Here is a 15,553-nt window from a genome sequence, read left to right on the forward strand (position 1 = left end):
TGTAAAACAGATTCATTTCCATCTAACACAACGACTTTCTGCTCTGTTGTGCAAAACTTTAAATTCATTATGCCATCCTTACTCACGAGCGCGATTTCGAGTTCCATTAAGACAAGCCAACGATGACGAAACACACGGTTTCATGGGGTTGGGAAGGCAACAACATACGCCAGGCAACATCTTATCGTGCTTCTGCCATCAGTCCTTTCATTTGTAAATGTTGCTGTCGACTCGTGCTGCCTGGTTCGTCGTTCGCCGCAAAGACGGTGCTGTAACTGCAGATGATGTGGCCATAAATTTTGCAAATAAATATTGCCCCCACTAACACAGGGACACACAGAGACCACGGGACCGCGAACGTAATTCATAAGTGCAAGTGCACGGTTGCACCGAGCACCGAGTACCAGCCTTCGGTTTCATGTTTCCGTCGCCATGGTGGTGCCTACCATCATACCGGTGGTAATTAATTGAATATGGGCGATGCCGATGTCGGCGCTGGAAACAGTGACGTCGGCCTTCGGTCGTGTGCTACTCCGCTCGCTCATCTTTCGGTTTCGGGTGGAGCTGCAGATCGCGGCCACTGCCACGATGCGACCTTCAACCGAGCAAATAAAGAGCGCTCGAATCATCCACTCGACGATTAACGAACGAGACAAACCTATGGCAAGAGCTGTAATGTATGTGCCTATGTGTGTGTGTGTGTTTGTGTGTCTTTATGTCCTTCCACTCTTAGCATGCATGCACTCAACAAACAAACGAACCCTTCCCGCCCTTCGTGCACCGTTCGCTAGACACAGTGGCAAAACGGTCCCGAGACGTTGCGCTTAGAAATTAATGCATAATGGGAAAACTTTTGTCTTGTCGCTGGCAGCACCAACAGCGAGGCGGAAAAAGGCAGCACAAACAAGGATGACGAGACGCCCGGATCGGGCCTTGCCGGCTCGGGTGGCTCATTTTACATACCGTTAGTGTCATGCGCTTGCAGTGTGCAATTTAAGCACGCGTCCGACCTTGATGTCCTTTGCTCGGCCGTGCTCGGTGCGAGTGCACGAACCGGCCCCTGGTGGAGCCTTATATTGCACACGAAAGCGCTCTCGAAGTAAAGCTTGATGGGCTGTGCTATATGTGGCTGTGGAGAAATTATGCCCACAGCTACAAAATAGGGGGGCACGTTTTTCTCCCCTGCAAACCGATGGTTTCAGGTGCTGTTGGCGGTGGTGCACTGGTGCAGTGATAAAGTGGTGGATCAGGCTTAAATTTGCCTATCCCTACTCTGGCTGGCGCTCTGGCTAGGAAGGGCTGCCGAAGGTGTGCGGGAATGCATAATTAATTTCAGCCAAACACATCCGTGCTGGGTTCTGCCGAATGTTGTAAGTATGATGTCAAGTGGGTTCGTTGCATCGATAAAGCACGGAATCTGTGGAGCTGTGACCGGTGACTGCTGGACTAGGGTGGGGACCTATTACGCCGATCAGGAGAAGCTCCATAAATCTTTTGTTGAAGACATTTTAGTAACAAACTCTACTGTTATTACTTTACCAATCGGTTTTTACAACGATCATGAATGATAACTGATGAAAACCATGAGATATAGTGTGTATGTTTAAAAAGTCCACACGAATGACCAATATATCTTTCCATTACTTTCAGCACAACAAAGAATGATGTAAATATTACTCTCAAAATTTAATAACAAATCAATCATTATTTCTCCACTCCCCTGTTTTAATAGATCAATTTTCCAACACCCCTTTATCCTTTCAATCATTTGCTCCGCTTTCAACACGCAAAAGCACTATCGTGACCTAAATTGGTACTCACTTCCATCTCCATTTTGTGGTTCGAACGCATTGTCATGCCCTGCCAGTAATCCCAGAACTGCTTTCCATCGGGGCTTTTGGGCTGATGATTAGACAAACAAACCCACACACACAAACACACATTGGCTGTGCTCCACTTTCAGCAGCACTTAGTAATATTACCAAAATACACAATTTATACACCACCATGACATTGACAAAACCCGTCATTACTTGGACGTTTGAGGTCATGCGTAAAGCCTTAAATCTAGCTCAGCGTGAGAGCTCCCCGACAGTACTGCAGGGTTTTTTAAAGGAATGTTGGGTGTTTGTGTCTTGTTTAGCGCCCTCACTGTCTCTGTTTGTCAAAAACCGCTAGCTGATTTTGATAAGGGTCCGGGTGTTTACTGTCAGGTTCGGTTTTTGGAGTGCGTGTATAAAGCCATCAAACGACTCTCCTTGTGGTAGGTTTCTGGTTTTGTAGAAATTTTCGGAGTATTCTACGTAACGCTTCCTTCTTCTCTTGCACTGAGCGATGGATTTCGATCACACATATTCGTTCGAGTTCGTTCGGTTCCCCTCGGAATCGTTTGGACATTCTTGCCCTGTAGTGTTAGGCCCTATTGGTGTCCGTGTGGCTAATTAATGAGTGCCGAAGATTGATGGGGGAAACCGAAAGGAGGACAACCCTGACACTACGAGCCCACACATATGGTGACACACACAATCGCACACTCCCGCGGTAGCAGCAGCAGCCACCGGGGACAAGCAAAAGCTTTTACACGATGTAATATGGTTTTGTTTTACCATGCGTATGAACATTGTTTTCCCTCCCAATGTACACAGCTCCCGCAGTGTGCTGCTGTGTCGTCTCGGTGACGGGTGTTTTGTTTTTCGTTCCACTTCCTCCACTACTACTTTGCCCTGCAAACATGTACACAACGCCACCGTAGAGTGATTGCACCCTGTGGACTGCTAGCTAAGCAGTGTTGCTTTACGTCGAACGCTTACATGTTGGAGCCCATGCCGAAAGAGATTCGGCAAAAGGTCAAAACACCACTTTAACTTCTAACTTCTACGCACACACACACGCACACATACACACACACTGAGACACTTACCAGCGAGTCCTGCGTGTACGGCTAGCAAAGCGGCCAGCGCGAGCATCTTAGTGTCCGACGACGCGCCCTATCAGGTTTCTCCTCTGTACGTTGGCGTCCGTTGCTGGCGCAGCATTGGTAATGTCCCTCGCACGGCCGGCAACCGGACGGTGGTGGGCCGGCAGGGGGTGATGCTGCAAAATGGTGATGCAAAATGGTCGCCCGGTCCGGTCGTTGAGCGATATCCTCCTGAGTACAGCCTCAGGAGGTCGTCAAAGCGGAAAACCTCGGCCCCCGAGACGTTACGCACCGTTTAACTACGCCGTTTGGGGTTTCGGGGGTGAGAAATGAGCGCGTTTGTTTACGCTGTATAAATTTTGGATTTCACTTGCACTCACTTTGCGCTGCTCCTTCCTTACACACTTTGCGTTTTTTGCGCACAATCGAGACGACTGTCAGGGCCTACGACGGAGATATACGGCCTTGCAGGGTAAACGTGATCGCATTTATATTCCAACTGCCGTCTACTGCGAGCTGGCTATCTTCACTCTCACTTCTCACTGCACTGCACAATTTAAAGCACACAAAGACGGACACAGAAACACAGCAGCAGTTAGTTCACTGCCTGATCCGTTCAATTGCTTTCGAAGCGTGCACAGAGGAGTAAAAGAAAAAATATATAAATATGAATAATCAACCGGTCGGACACTTGACCACACTCAATGACCCTACAACCGATACCATTTGCCCTTACAGTTTACGGCTTTGGCGCGACTACTAGCCACCACTACCACAGCAAGTCCGAGTGCAAATGAGGAAAGATTTGGCGCAAACCGTCAGCATTCCGTCAGAGCATTGCCATTGCCGCGTCAACTGTATTGATTGTGCTGGAATGCGAAAAATGTTCAACTCCGGGGTTTTTTTTTTTTCTTGTTGTATTATTTCGCACCGTCTAGCGCTCCCTATCGATTAGCCGAGAGCGCTTTAGCTAGCTTTTCACTTTTCACTTCTCGTTCCGTGCACTTCGGCTCTTCGGTTCTGGAAAATTCACCATCATTCCCGTTCCAGCCGGGCCGGATAGGATGGCAAGTCTTCACCTTTAGCTGCCTGCGCTTCACAACACAATCAGGACGCTACCGTTACTTAACAATTTCATAACTTTCAACCTGCCTGTAACGCCACAGGGACATTGGAACACACACACACAACGGCTTCGGGATGGGTAATTCTATTAATTTTCCTGCAGCTCAAACGGGCGCGCGGATTCTCCGTCCGTCCGTCCGTCAGTCCGTGCGATGCCGTCCTTTTTCGCACGGTTGACACTTGACACACTGAGCTGATGGGAGGGGAATTGGACGAACAGGGCACGGGTTTCCCCCTCCCTTGCCACTCTGTCCGAGTTGATGTTTTTTTTCGCTCGCACGGGTTTTGCTACTGGAGTTGTTTTTAGCTTCCCACGAACCGGCAAACGGGTGGCATTTGCTCCGGTAACCTTTCCGGATTGTTGACCACTCGTCGTCGATTGAGCTGTAGCGGTGCTGTTGGGTGCTGGAAGGGGGGCTTTAAGGGCGCTGATTCTGGTACACTGGTGGAATGTTACGAGCGGAAAATCAGTACACGTCCTGGAAGGAGAATAAAAACACCAGCCGCTATTAGTAGTTTTCTACGCGAAGGAAACAGCGCTACATAGTGTTGGTAGAAGGTAGTTGTTTGTTAAAGGACACTTTGGATAAAGTAGCACAGTGATGTGACAGTTGACACTTTAAATACTTTCATTCAACACTGTAACATAGCAGTTTAAACATAAACAAGTCAAATTATATGTGCTAAAACAAGGGGAAAATTGGACTTGATTGTGTGTTAAATTGATGGGTTGATTGGATGGAAATAATTATTAACTAAAGCCTGCATAGAGTACCTCATCTTCTCATACAATTGTTGATGTTTGTTAGAGGTACATCGTTATTGGTTATTAAAGATGCTTTGACATCAAGATCTCAATCTTTTCAGCTTAGCAGGTTGATCAGTCTTGGTCTTGAGCACGAAATGTTCAGCAATGCTCCGCTCGGGTGCAACTTAATCAGGGTTCATACCTTTTTGTTGAAGTTCAAGACCGTTCAAGACCTATCAATCATGGAGCAATAAAAGTGATTTAAGTTGATCAGATGAATCGTCCGAATCGAACTAAACCCAGCTGACGATGTTCACTGCCATTAGTTCTACTAAAATGTTTCACTCTGCTCAGTCATACTTGCTAATAGGAGCCCTAAAAATTACTAACCCATGTCCAGATTTAACCATACACGATGACTCAAAGTTTACAATCCCTCGCCCCAAAAAAAAGACCCATTAACCCGGTACGAGATTGATGCACGTACCAAAACATTTCACCCCTGCCGTTGTTGTTGTTAAAACATGACAGGTTGTTGTTGGCGATAATTATACAATCGCTCGTTTACATCCACCGGCATGTACATACACACACACGCGCTGCTCGTTTCCCAAACCCTGGCCGGCGTTAGGATGGGTGTTTTGTTTTTCCTCAACCACTCACTCCCACCCATTCCAGGAGAGGCAAAAATGAAAAAAAGCAAAGCAACAATAACAACATCCATCACAAACAATCCATCATACAACAAAGTGCGGGTGAACGATGCCCTGGCCTGGCGTGTTGTTTGCTGGCGTGCAGGGCCATGATGATGACGATCATGTTCTAAAGAACACAGACACACACACACGCATACACACAAAACACCATTTGACAGAGTCGACCCACGGGTACAGGTCCGGGATATAAACATGGTGTTAAAAACCTCGAGATAAACAAATGGATAAATGGATCCTGCCGCTTCCCTTTCGGTGTGCAGCCACCGGTATTTGGCTTTGTTTCTTATTTTTATGAGTGGTTTACAATGGAAGCGGGTTTGTAATTTTTTTTTTTTATGACAAAGTTTTTCATGGACATTTGCTTCCCATTGGAGGTAGGGCAAAAAGAAAAGCTATAACCGTGCATGATGTACGGACATTTGGTGCGAAAAATCTCTCCTATCCACTCTATACACTCGTGTTGCATCGAAATGGTTCACCAGATGCACCCGGCGGTATCGCCCAGCAAACGTGCGATCCTCATCTTCGTGTCCCCCGTGAAACGCGAACGTCTCATAATCCCAAACAAACAAACAGCAACGGCAAGCTCTTTTCCTGCCAAACCAGTTCGTGATATGCAAATCAATCTCACCGGCCACGTCCAATCGGGCTGCTGTTTGTCGAGCAAACAGCGTCCCAAAACAATCGGCCACCGGACAAACCACGCTAACCTCGAATTACCCCCCGTACTCCCATACGCCAGTCAGTTCGCCCCGCATGGAATGTGCACACGGGTCGGATTTCGTCTGTTTATATTGCTTCCATCCCAAAACTCCCACGTGTGGTGTGGTTGGGTTTTTCCGCTCCTGGCAAGGGGAACAAGATCGAGCAATAAACATGCATTCCTGTGTCCTGGCACACCGCAGAACAATGCACACAGGCACAAGGTCCCCCTCCCCCCCAGTAACCATGAAGTTTTAATTTCAGCTGTTTGTTATGGTGTTTTCTGCTCGGCTCGCTGCCAGCGCCCCACATCGGAATACACAATGGAATTTTTATTGTCTGTCCTGTCGTTTGAGGCAGCGAAGGGAAAAGCGAAAAACCTAACCCTGAGCTAATTTACACGACTAGCAGGGGTGAAAAAATGTACACGAATCGTTCTGAGATTTGCAAAAACCCGTGTGCGACAGTTTGAGATTTCGTCTCGTGGATACGCAACGGAAAAAGCAGGATTTAAAGCTCGTGGTGTGTTTCACACAAAAATATCAAACCCAAACAACACGACAAAAAAGAAAAATCCATCCTCCGTAAACAATGTCGTCCCGGGGCTTTATCCAAGATGTCAAACCGGCCAGCCGAGAACGAAAGAGCGAATGAAAAATGGCACACAAAAATCACCATTAACACACACACACCCGTTTTTGCCCAGGTCTACAGGCCGCGATCGACGCGATGGAACGAATCTACCGTCCTTCCCATTTTGGTTGTGTGTTGCCTTCTAGCCTTCTGCCACCCAACCGCGCTGCTCTAATGTTTACGTTTCTGTACGCCCGCAAGAATGCAGCTGCTAATTTTTGCACCGATTGTTGTTTCCTGTTTTTTCACTGTGTTTGTGGAGGGTTTTTTATTCTTTCTTCCTCACTGCTTTCTTTCGCAAAATGGGCACGGGGCCAAACCCGAGCGACAGATGATGATAAATGGCAGTTTAATTTGAGGGGGGGGGGAAAGTATGGATAGTATCATTCCCGGGAAGCGAGGGGGGCCGAACAAAATGGGCCAATTTCTCTTAAATGCTTTCATCAACGCTTAATGCTGCCATCTCTTTTTTTTTTGCTTGCTTCATTTTTCATTTGGAAAAAAGGTGGGCAAATAAATAAAACCAGCAAGCGCGTCTCAAGATTGCTTGATTACAATGATGGAATTTTTCGTCGGAAAATTTATAGATCCACCAACTGGGCATTTCTGGGCACACAACACTGTGGAGGCGCGAAGAGGGAGGAGAAAAATTAATTGCTCACTATCAATATTGTGCAGGTGGGTAAACGCGGGCAATGGGAGGTGGTTCGTTTCGTGCCATTCCATCGGCCAAAGGCCAAGGTCAGCTGATGGAGATTTATGGAGCGATAGGAAAAAACCCAGTTGCACCATTCCGACAGTGGTTAACCATTCCGACGAGAGCACATACCTAACCCCGTGCAATTTGTTATAAGTGAGCCGATTTAATGAGTTGTAATGAGAGAGGCAAGAGTTCTTCATTATATTTTAATGCAATTTGTCGGGGAAAAGAAATGATTGAGCTTATTAAAAAAAAATTGATACACCTTAGGTGATTTTACAGCTCTTATAATTGTAAGAAAACGAATATAATGTTTTTTTCTTGAAACTTTAAAACCACAACTGCATGTAAAATAACTTATAATTGCATAGTTTCATGCGCATTAATAGTACTACTCCAAGCAATACGGCAAAGAGGTCCCTACCGAAAAAGTACTACTCTTGCAGTTAGATTTGTTTATTGATCCAATCGGAATTCGGTCCCAATGATAAAGCATAAATTGCTTTAAATATTAGACCAGAATAGGATTTTAAATTATTGATTCTTATCGACAAGTTCAAATTATTAGAACATTGGTCGCATTGACCCGAGTGTATGAGTTATTTCTTATTTTTCTTAATCTTATGTGTTTAACAGAACTCTTATTATTTACTCTCAGTTTTTCATTGTTAAATGATAGTCTGAGGAGACAATTTGTCCTTTTTTTGGCCATGAAACTTAGATTGTTAAATCAACGATGACAATCTACGTTCATGATAGTTTGTTCCATCACTTGTTTGACTTTGAATCAAGGTGTAAACGTTGGCCAAAAAAACACAACAGCCAAAGTATAATAACAATCCACTTTGAAAGCCATATCAATGCCCAGAGAGATTATCTACTAAATGGTATCAACATTTAAATGTCTAGCTTAAGCACTCGCATAGATAATTGCAAAAAAACTGCAGTTATGTTGAGTGTACCATCCATTTATTGAGCCACTTTATAACATATTGTTATGTAGTTATCATGTTTAAGCAGAAAAACAAACATTTTTTTTTAAATACATATATCCAGCAAACTGTTACCATCACCTAGAAACATTACATTAAAGCTCCCTAGTTATAGCTTCACTTTAAAGGACATGTTCTCTTCGAATCCCGTGATAAATTCGCTTTGCTACTGTCAAGCAGCCAGCAATCCGTGACCCACTTCTTGGTTAGAGGTGTTGATGCATGTCATCCCTTGAAAAAAGGGAAATAACCTTTCCCGCTCTCATCTGCCATCCTTCCTAGAAAAACCCAAATCAAGGCCCCAAAAAAACCCCCTCGCAAAAGGTTAAAGCTCTTACTGCAAAACAGTGAAAGCATGCGCCTTCCTGTCACACTAATCAGATTTTTCCCGCTCGAAACAAAACAAAGAACCATAAAACATGTTGCTGAAATAAGGCACCCCGTCGGCCATATGACTGCCAGCGCCAACAAACGGCAAACATTATGAGCATCAAAGCTCACTCCTCGCCCGCTGACAAACGCTAATAGCGAAGAAGATAAATAACGTTTGGCAGTGAACTTAGTACTGCAGTACAGTACTGCCGTACCGTTGCTCTGTGTCACAGCATGTAACCAGATGCACATTGCAACCCGTCGGCGTTTCGTTATCGAAGCTGATGTGCAAACGTGTCGTGCATCGCAAGAAACTATGCTCGTTCAGAGAGCAGGCCGGCACAAGAGTGGCAAAGGAAAAAGTGTAGTCAAACTCGTAAGCGCACTCACCAAACAACATGGCGGCAAGAGTTGTGAACTAGGAAAGTTAATGCGCCCTGGTACAAACTGGTTCGACTCGAAGCTGCCGCAAGCTGACTTTTCGATCCTTGCAATGTCGATCCAGAATGTTGTCCTGCATCCCCATTCGGTGTATGGGTAAAGTTTTCCTCCCAAGTGACACTCCGTACCCGTTCCGAGCGTATTGGGAAATACTCACAAACCCCCCCCGGCCACTGGGTGGTGCTTACTGGTGCAGTGCGAATCCGCAGCGGACAGCTGCTGCTTTACATTCCTCGCCAACGGGCGGAACAAACTTTCCTGCACCCAATGCTCTGTGGAGGTCATGGTGTAGCACAAAGAAGAAAAAAAACCAACTATGGATAAATCTGCAAGCTGGGCGGAGAGTGCAAAACTGTCATGCATGTAGTTTCATTCGAGAAAAGTTTTGATTTTGACAAAAGTCAGAAGTAAAACGGGACGCTTTTCCCCGAACGTTATGTCGACTTTGTGGCGCTTCGTTTGAAGATAGCTCCGCACAGTCAAGCATGAAGCATCCCTAAACACTCCCTACCCGATGAGTGTTCATCATCGTTCCATTAAGTCGAGCACTGGCAACAGCAGCAGCCATCAAACGTTGCGCAGGGACAAAGTTTGGGACAATCTCAGACATAATGTGGTTGTTTGTAAAACCCAAAACAAACTGGAAGAAAAAGATACGAATGTCAATATTTTCGTTTTCTGATGGACAAACTTCAAATAGCAGAGCTTTTGATACGGTGCTTTCAGTGTTATGTTTCAATGCTTTTTGCACATTTCAAATCAACAGTCTCGGATGAGACTGTCGCTAGTTTTGTGAGACACTAATGGAACAGGGAAATAATTGGTTCGGAATACATGTTGGGCAGGAAGTTATTCAAAGTACGATGTGTTTCAGCTATCATTTAATATGCGGTGATGAAGCTATTTTATAGTTTAACATGAATAAATCAATAAATAAATGAACAAAATAAACAAGTTCACAAAGTTCTACGTCAAATTTAAGATATTCTTAAACATGCCTTTAATAACCTTAGTGAAATAGCAAGTAATATGACAAGAGTGCCTTTTTTGGATATTTTCGTTAGTGAATATTACATCACAAGAATAAAGTATGATACTAATAATATAATAATAATTTTGTCATAAGTTTTCTGTACGAAAACAATGACCTTTCGTTCACTTGTGCATGTTTAATGTCTTCATTTTGCCATATTAATTCTCTAACTATATAGAGATACTAACTAGAAGATAGCTTATCACACTCTGACATTTGATTTGGGTAGATTTCATTATAAAAGATAAAGCTCAATCTTCCAAAAATGCTACCACAGATTACTTCTAGTTCATTTTTGTCCCTCTTATTCTCTCCCAGTCGCACACACTTTCTCTCTCTTTCTCAGTAATAGTATCAGTTGTAATACAAGGCTTAACAACAAGCTTGATCTTAAGCATGGATCAACTATTAATTCCACCGAGCTTCCTTGTTGGCTGGTATTAAGCTTACTCTTCTCTTTTGCTACTATCTGTTAGAGTTGAGGATTTACGATAACCACTCCTCAGTAAGACGGCAAAGATAACTGTCGCTATAAGATATACCATTCTAGTATCAGTGGGAAAATTACTGAAATATGTAGAAATGGTAAAAGTAAAGTTTTCTTAAATAAGTATTTAAATGAGATAATTAATGTGTTACTAAATTAACATAAATTAAGACTCTCATTAAAATAATAATCATTCGTCGCAACACGACACAAAGTATCAACACACATAAGATATGCAAAAATGGGTTGGCCAGCAGAATTCAATTCTTTCACCTGCCATGTTTATTCTAACAGTTTGTGCTGTTGTGACACAGCATTGTTGACACCTCCAAAGCTTGACACCATACGGACTTGACTCATGCGGAAATAAATTATCCATAATCCTGCCAGCGGTTTTGGCTACTCCACAACACCGTCCCATTTACAGCTTCACTAATGGCCGTCCTGTGGAGAAGGTGTTTGCTTAGAAACCGGGTTGAGCCAATCGCGCTCATAAATCGTACCCATTTGGCAGTTTTATTGGCCCCAAAACGGATTCGATGGTGTCAATGACCGTCTTGCTATAGCAATTAAAAGACTCACAGACACACAAAAGGCCAGATGACAGAGTGGACATAAGGCGGAAATATAGAAGGGCGGAGCGTAGAAAACAATCGATCGACAATGTGCAGAAAAGAGACTGAAGATTAACAAAAAGAAAATGTAATATATCGATTGCAATTTTGCTTTCCTTGATGCTCTGCGCACTTCCCCTCGACCAACCAGACGAATTATTCACTGTCAAAGTACGCCCGTAACATAAACTTCGCTGCAGTGATATTATCGGACGTTCTGGTCGTAGCGATTGCTGTGTAAACATTCCACCACAATCCCCACACACAAAAAGTACGACCTACGACAAATCTCTGTCCGGTCCGGCAATCCTGTCCAAAAACGTTCACGGGCACACAAAACCCACGATCCTCCGCCTCCTGCTGCTAGTATATTGAGTAAATTTATGCAAGAACTTACACGATCCGCAGACCGTCCTCGCAAAGCGCAAAGCAGGCAACACTTCCTGCTGGCAACGGTACGATAAGGTTTTTTCTCCGTTCTGTGCCTTCAAGTTCAGCTCACTACCACACAAACACGCGTTCAACCGTATCACGAAAAGTGCCCCGGAAAAGGCTTCAACTTTCCCCTCCTCCCGGGCAAGGCGTACCATAAAGAAGGGCTACAACACCAGGCAGCCAAGCAGAAAAGATGCCATAAAAAAGCACACTAAACAACTCACTGTGCCGCAGTGACAAACGGTCGCCCGAAACAATCCACTCGGGGCTACCATCAATGGAATAAATTTGGATGGCCAATTAGCTCCTTCGCTCTCCTTTTTCGCCTCTCACTCGCTTCTCGGTGGTCGGTGGTCGAACGCAAACGCTGGCCGAATGGTATTTTTCTCCATTTGTCTGCAGTCCGCTAAGCCACCAGGTGAATCCGCCAATAGTACTTCCCGTTGCTGCCCAGGTCCGATACGATTTCAATTAACATAACTTCCGATTCTTCGCGCAGCCCCGTGACCTTCGGTACGGTTTTTAGGTGGATGATTTCATTAAAATTTTCCATTTCCCCCTTTTCGCCCTTTCCCCTGCGGGCAGCAGTAGTTGGGGTGTCTGTGTGTGTGTGTGGATTGGCGTTGCAATCACTGCCAGGCATACGGAAAGCCACCAACCCAACAGTGGCCCCTGTTTACATACGGAATGAGTTTTCGGTGCGATTTTAATGAGTCTTTCCTTTTCACCGTGGAGGGATGTTATGGTGTGCATCCTTTCCGGTGCTATCTGTGTTTGCTTAAGAAGTAATGCGAAGGTTTTGTTTTTTTTTTCGTTTTGTTCTGTTGCTGCTGATTAAACTTACTCAATTATGTGTTTCGAAAATAAAACAGTTTGGTAAGGGGTGAAGTTCAACTGGAGTGTAATTGTTTAATTAATTGCAGTTGATTTTGCTGTTGGATATTTAACTGAATTAAGCCATAGTTATTGTAGTCCTAACATGAATATTTGTTTTTAATCTGGTATGTGTTGTGTGCAGTTCAAACATCCAGAAGTATTGTTATTTGTTGTCAAAACAAATTGTGTCGGATTAGCAAGTTAAATTTTAATATTCCCCCTTCATTGGACTTCAACATCTCCAATCGCTAAAACTAAGTATGGTCTGCTTAATACGACACTTCCACCATGGTAATCCTTCCAGCATGGTGTAATCCTTCCCTTAATCCTTTGCGACACTTTCCAAACAATCATTCTCGCGTGAAAACAACAAACAAAAAATGTCGCAAGCACCCAGTTGGTGCTGGCTTACCCTAGAAGCGAACTTTCTCCCCGCCTTGCAACCAATTACCATTTGATCCTGTTTGCTCACACCGTTTGACACTAGAATCCACACTGGACACTGCAACAAGCAACAAGAAAAAAAAAGGCTACGCACTGCCGGCTTTAGCTGGGCGTTTGTGTTTTGCTCGATTTTCGTTGGCACCGTAAATCGCCCATGCTCATAATCGCTTATGACAACGCGCTAAGCCGTCCCGCCGCCCAAACCGCATATGCCTAGACGCATTTTACGACAATTGGCACCGTGCGTCCGCGTTCTTAAGGTTGAGCTGCAGCGCAGTAAGCGTCGGTAAAACTGTGCGGTTATAATCCACGCTAAGCAACCGCAGCGTACGTGTGTGACCGCTTGCTTCTTGCACGTTTGTTGTTTTGCTTTGTGACCCATTTTCCAACTGTTACTTCGATTGCGCATAAAACTAATCCCATTAGGCGGATCAATATTTGCCATCAATCGTGCGGTAAGCGGAGCGGTTGGCGAGATCGTTCGTGTTTACCCAATTGCTGAATTATCGAATTAAGAAGACTGCCTCTCTCGGTGCCGGCTGTGGACCTTTAGCGGATGTGCGGTTCATCATCCAATCATCATCATTAAATGTTGGATGGAAAAATATTGCATGTTTTTTTTTGTTGCGCTGCTCTTCCGTACCATATTGATTATCGCTTATGATGCGATTGCAGTGATTATGATCCGTGGCCCCTTTTTTGTGTCTGTTGGAAAAGTTTTTATATTGCAATGAAGTTTACCGGTGTTTAGCATGAGTTGATTATTGTGTTCCATTACATATCGATCGTTTTGCTATTAGAATTTTATTAGTATTAATAGAATGGCAGCTAACATTTGATTAGAAATGTAAAAATAAGAGTTTAAATTCTAAAAAGCATCAAGAGATTTTTTTCTTTTTACCAAATTTACCCTAAATTACCAATAATATGAATGAACTCCAAAGCAATTACAGCCAGCCAAATTGAGTTTGACATTACTGGATAAAACCAACACATGTAACGACATTTTCTACTACAAAGTTTTCAACAAACCGCTCAAAACATTCGTCACGCTAACTTTCACAACAACATATTGGTTATCCATTCCCTTCTCGCTCAATCACGAACAGAAAAATAAATATCGAAAATATTTCATACTCCCTCTGAAACACTATCGGTCTCTCTTCCCTTTCCGGAACCAGAAAAGTTTATTCGCTGTTTGAACGGGTAAAAGCGGGAATCAATTTTACTGCTCGAACGACTTTTTCCTTGTTGTGCCTTTTTTTGTTGTCATTCGCCTGCGACACAAACCAATCAAACTGTATCGCGAGTGACAAACAAATCAAAACTCTCCACACAATGCCACAGTAACAGCTCGAAAGTTCAACTCAATTTTCGATTCGATATTCCACTCCGTTGCCGCGTCCTGTTCGTGCATAACACTTATGCTTCCCGAAATCCTGTTTCGTTTTTTTCCAAACCTCATTCGACCATGACCGTGGCAAAGTTTTGTTTGTTCAAAAGCAAGTAACGATGGAGGGAATGGGAGTGAAAAATCTATGTTCAAAATTTTCCGATTGTTTATCGAAGCGTGTAGCGTGTCCCGATTCGTGAAACTCACCACGACATGGAAGGATTTAGTGTGACAATTTGTTATACAGCGGCATGTGGGTGAGAAAAGTTTCTTTTTCCACGGACACACCTTCGCTCGAACTCGAAATGCTTCCCTTTCAAGAAAGTTCAAGGGCAAGGTTATCGGTTAACGGAAACGAACACACACAGACACCAGCCTACAGTATCCGTATAGTATTCCCACAGCTCGAATGAAACCTTTGCCCATTTTGTTCCTGTGCCACAATATATCACCCGTATAGTTAAAGCTTTCGTTTGTACCTTTCTTTTATTTTAATTTTATGTCGCATAAAAGGTGTGTCCAACGGTCCTATCTTCCTTCGTGGCCCGTTTCTGAGCGGGGAGAAATATATTTCGTAATAAGTTCTCACGATAATGCTTGAGCGGAGTGGCAATTAACACGCAGACTGGGAGAAATGGAGCTTATTTTTATGAGAAAAGGTATCACAGTGTGAGTGTGCTTTTCACTGTTACTACACACAAAGGGGAAAATTTCGTTTCTGTTTGTTTCGCTACTTTCAACTCTTCCCAAACGGATCAGTCAACATATTTTGCCAAAATATAGGAAAATGCTCGAATATAGCTGTTAATTAAGATGTTTTGTTTTTGTGGTGGAGGAAACGTACAAAATTTCAGTCGAAAATATGCTTCCCCCTTCAGTTGGGAAACGAGACTGATGGACGTGATGAATGACGCACAATGTAAAG

At 43.9% G+C, this 15,553-nt stretch overlaps 1 protein-coding gene across 5 annotated transcripts in view; it reads right to left on the reverse strand.

The window, feature by feature from the left end:
- Positions 1-15,553, reverse strand: part of LOC120961629 (uncharacterized) — a 114,078-nt gene that overhangs the window by 72,763 nt on the left and 25,762 nt on the right. For all 5 annotated transcript variants that reach the window (XM_040385512.2, XM_040385507.2, XM_040385506.2 and 2 more), the window contains exon 2: positions 2,921-3,540. In XM_040385512.2, the coding sequence (XP_040241446.2) occupies positions 2,921-2,966 (46 nt within the window). In that variant the 5' untranslated portion in view covers positions 2,967-3,540. The remainder of the gene's footprint in view (positions 1-2,920; positions 3,541-15,553) is intronic.

This window comes from Anopheles coluzzii, chromosome 2, assembly GCF_943734685.1.
Source record: "Anopheles coluzzii chromosome 2, AcolN3, whole genome shotgun sequence".
Taxonomy (NCBI): Eukaryota; Metazoa; Arthropoda; class Insecta; order Diptera; family Culicidae; genus Anopheles; species Anopheles coluzzii.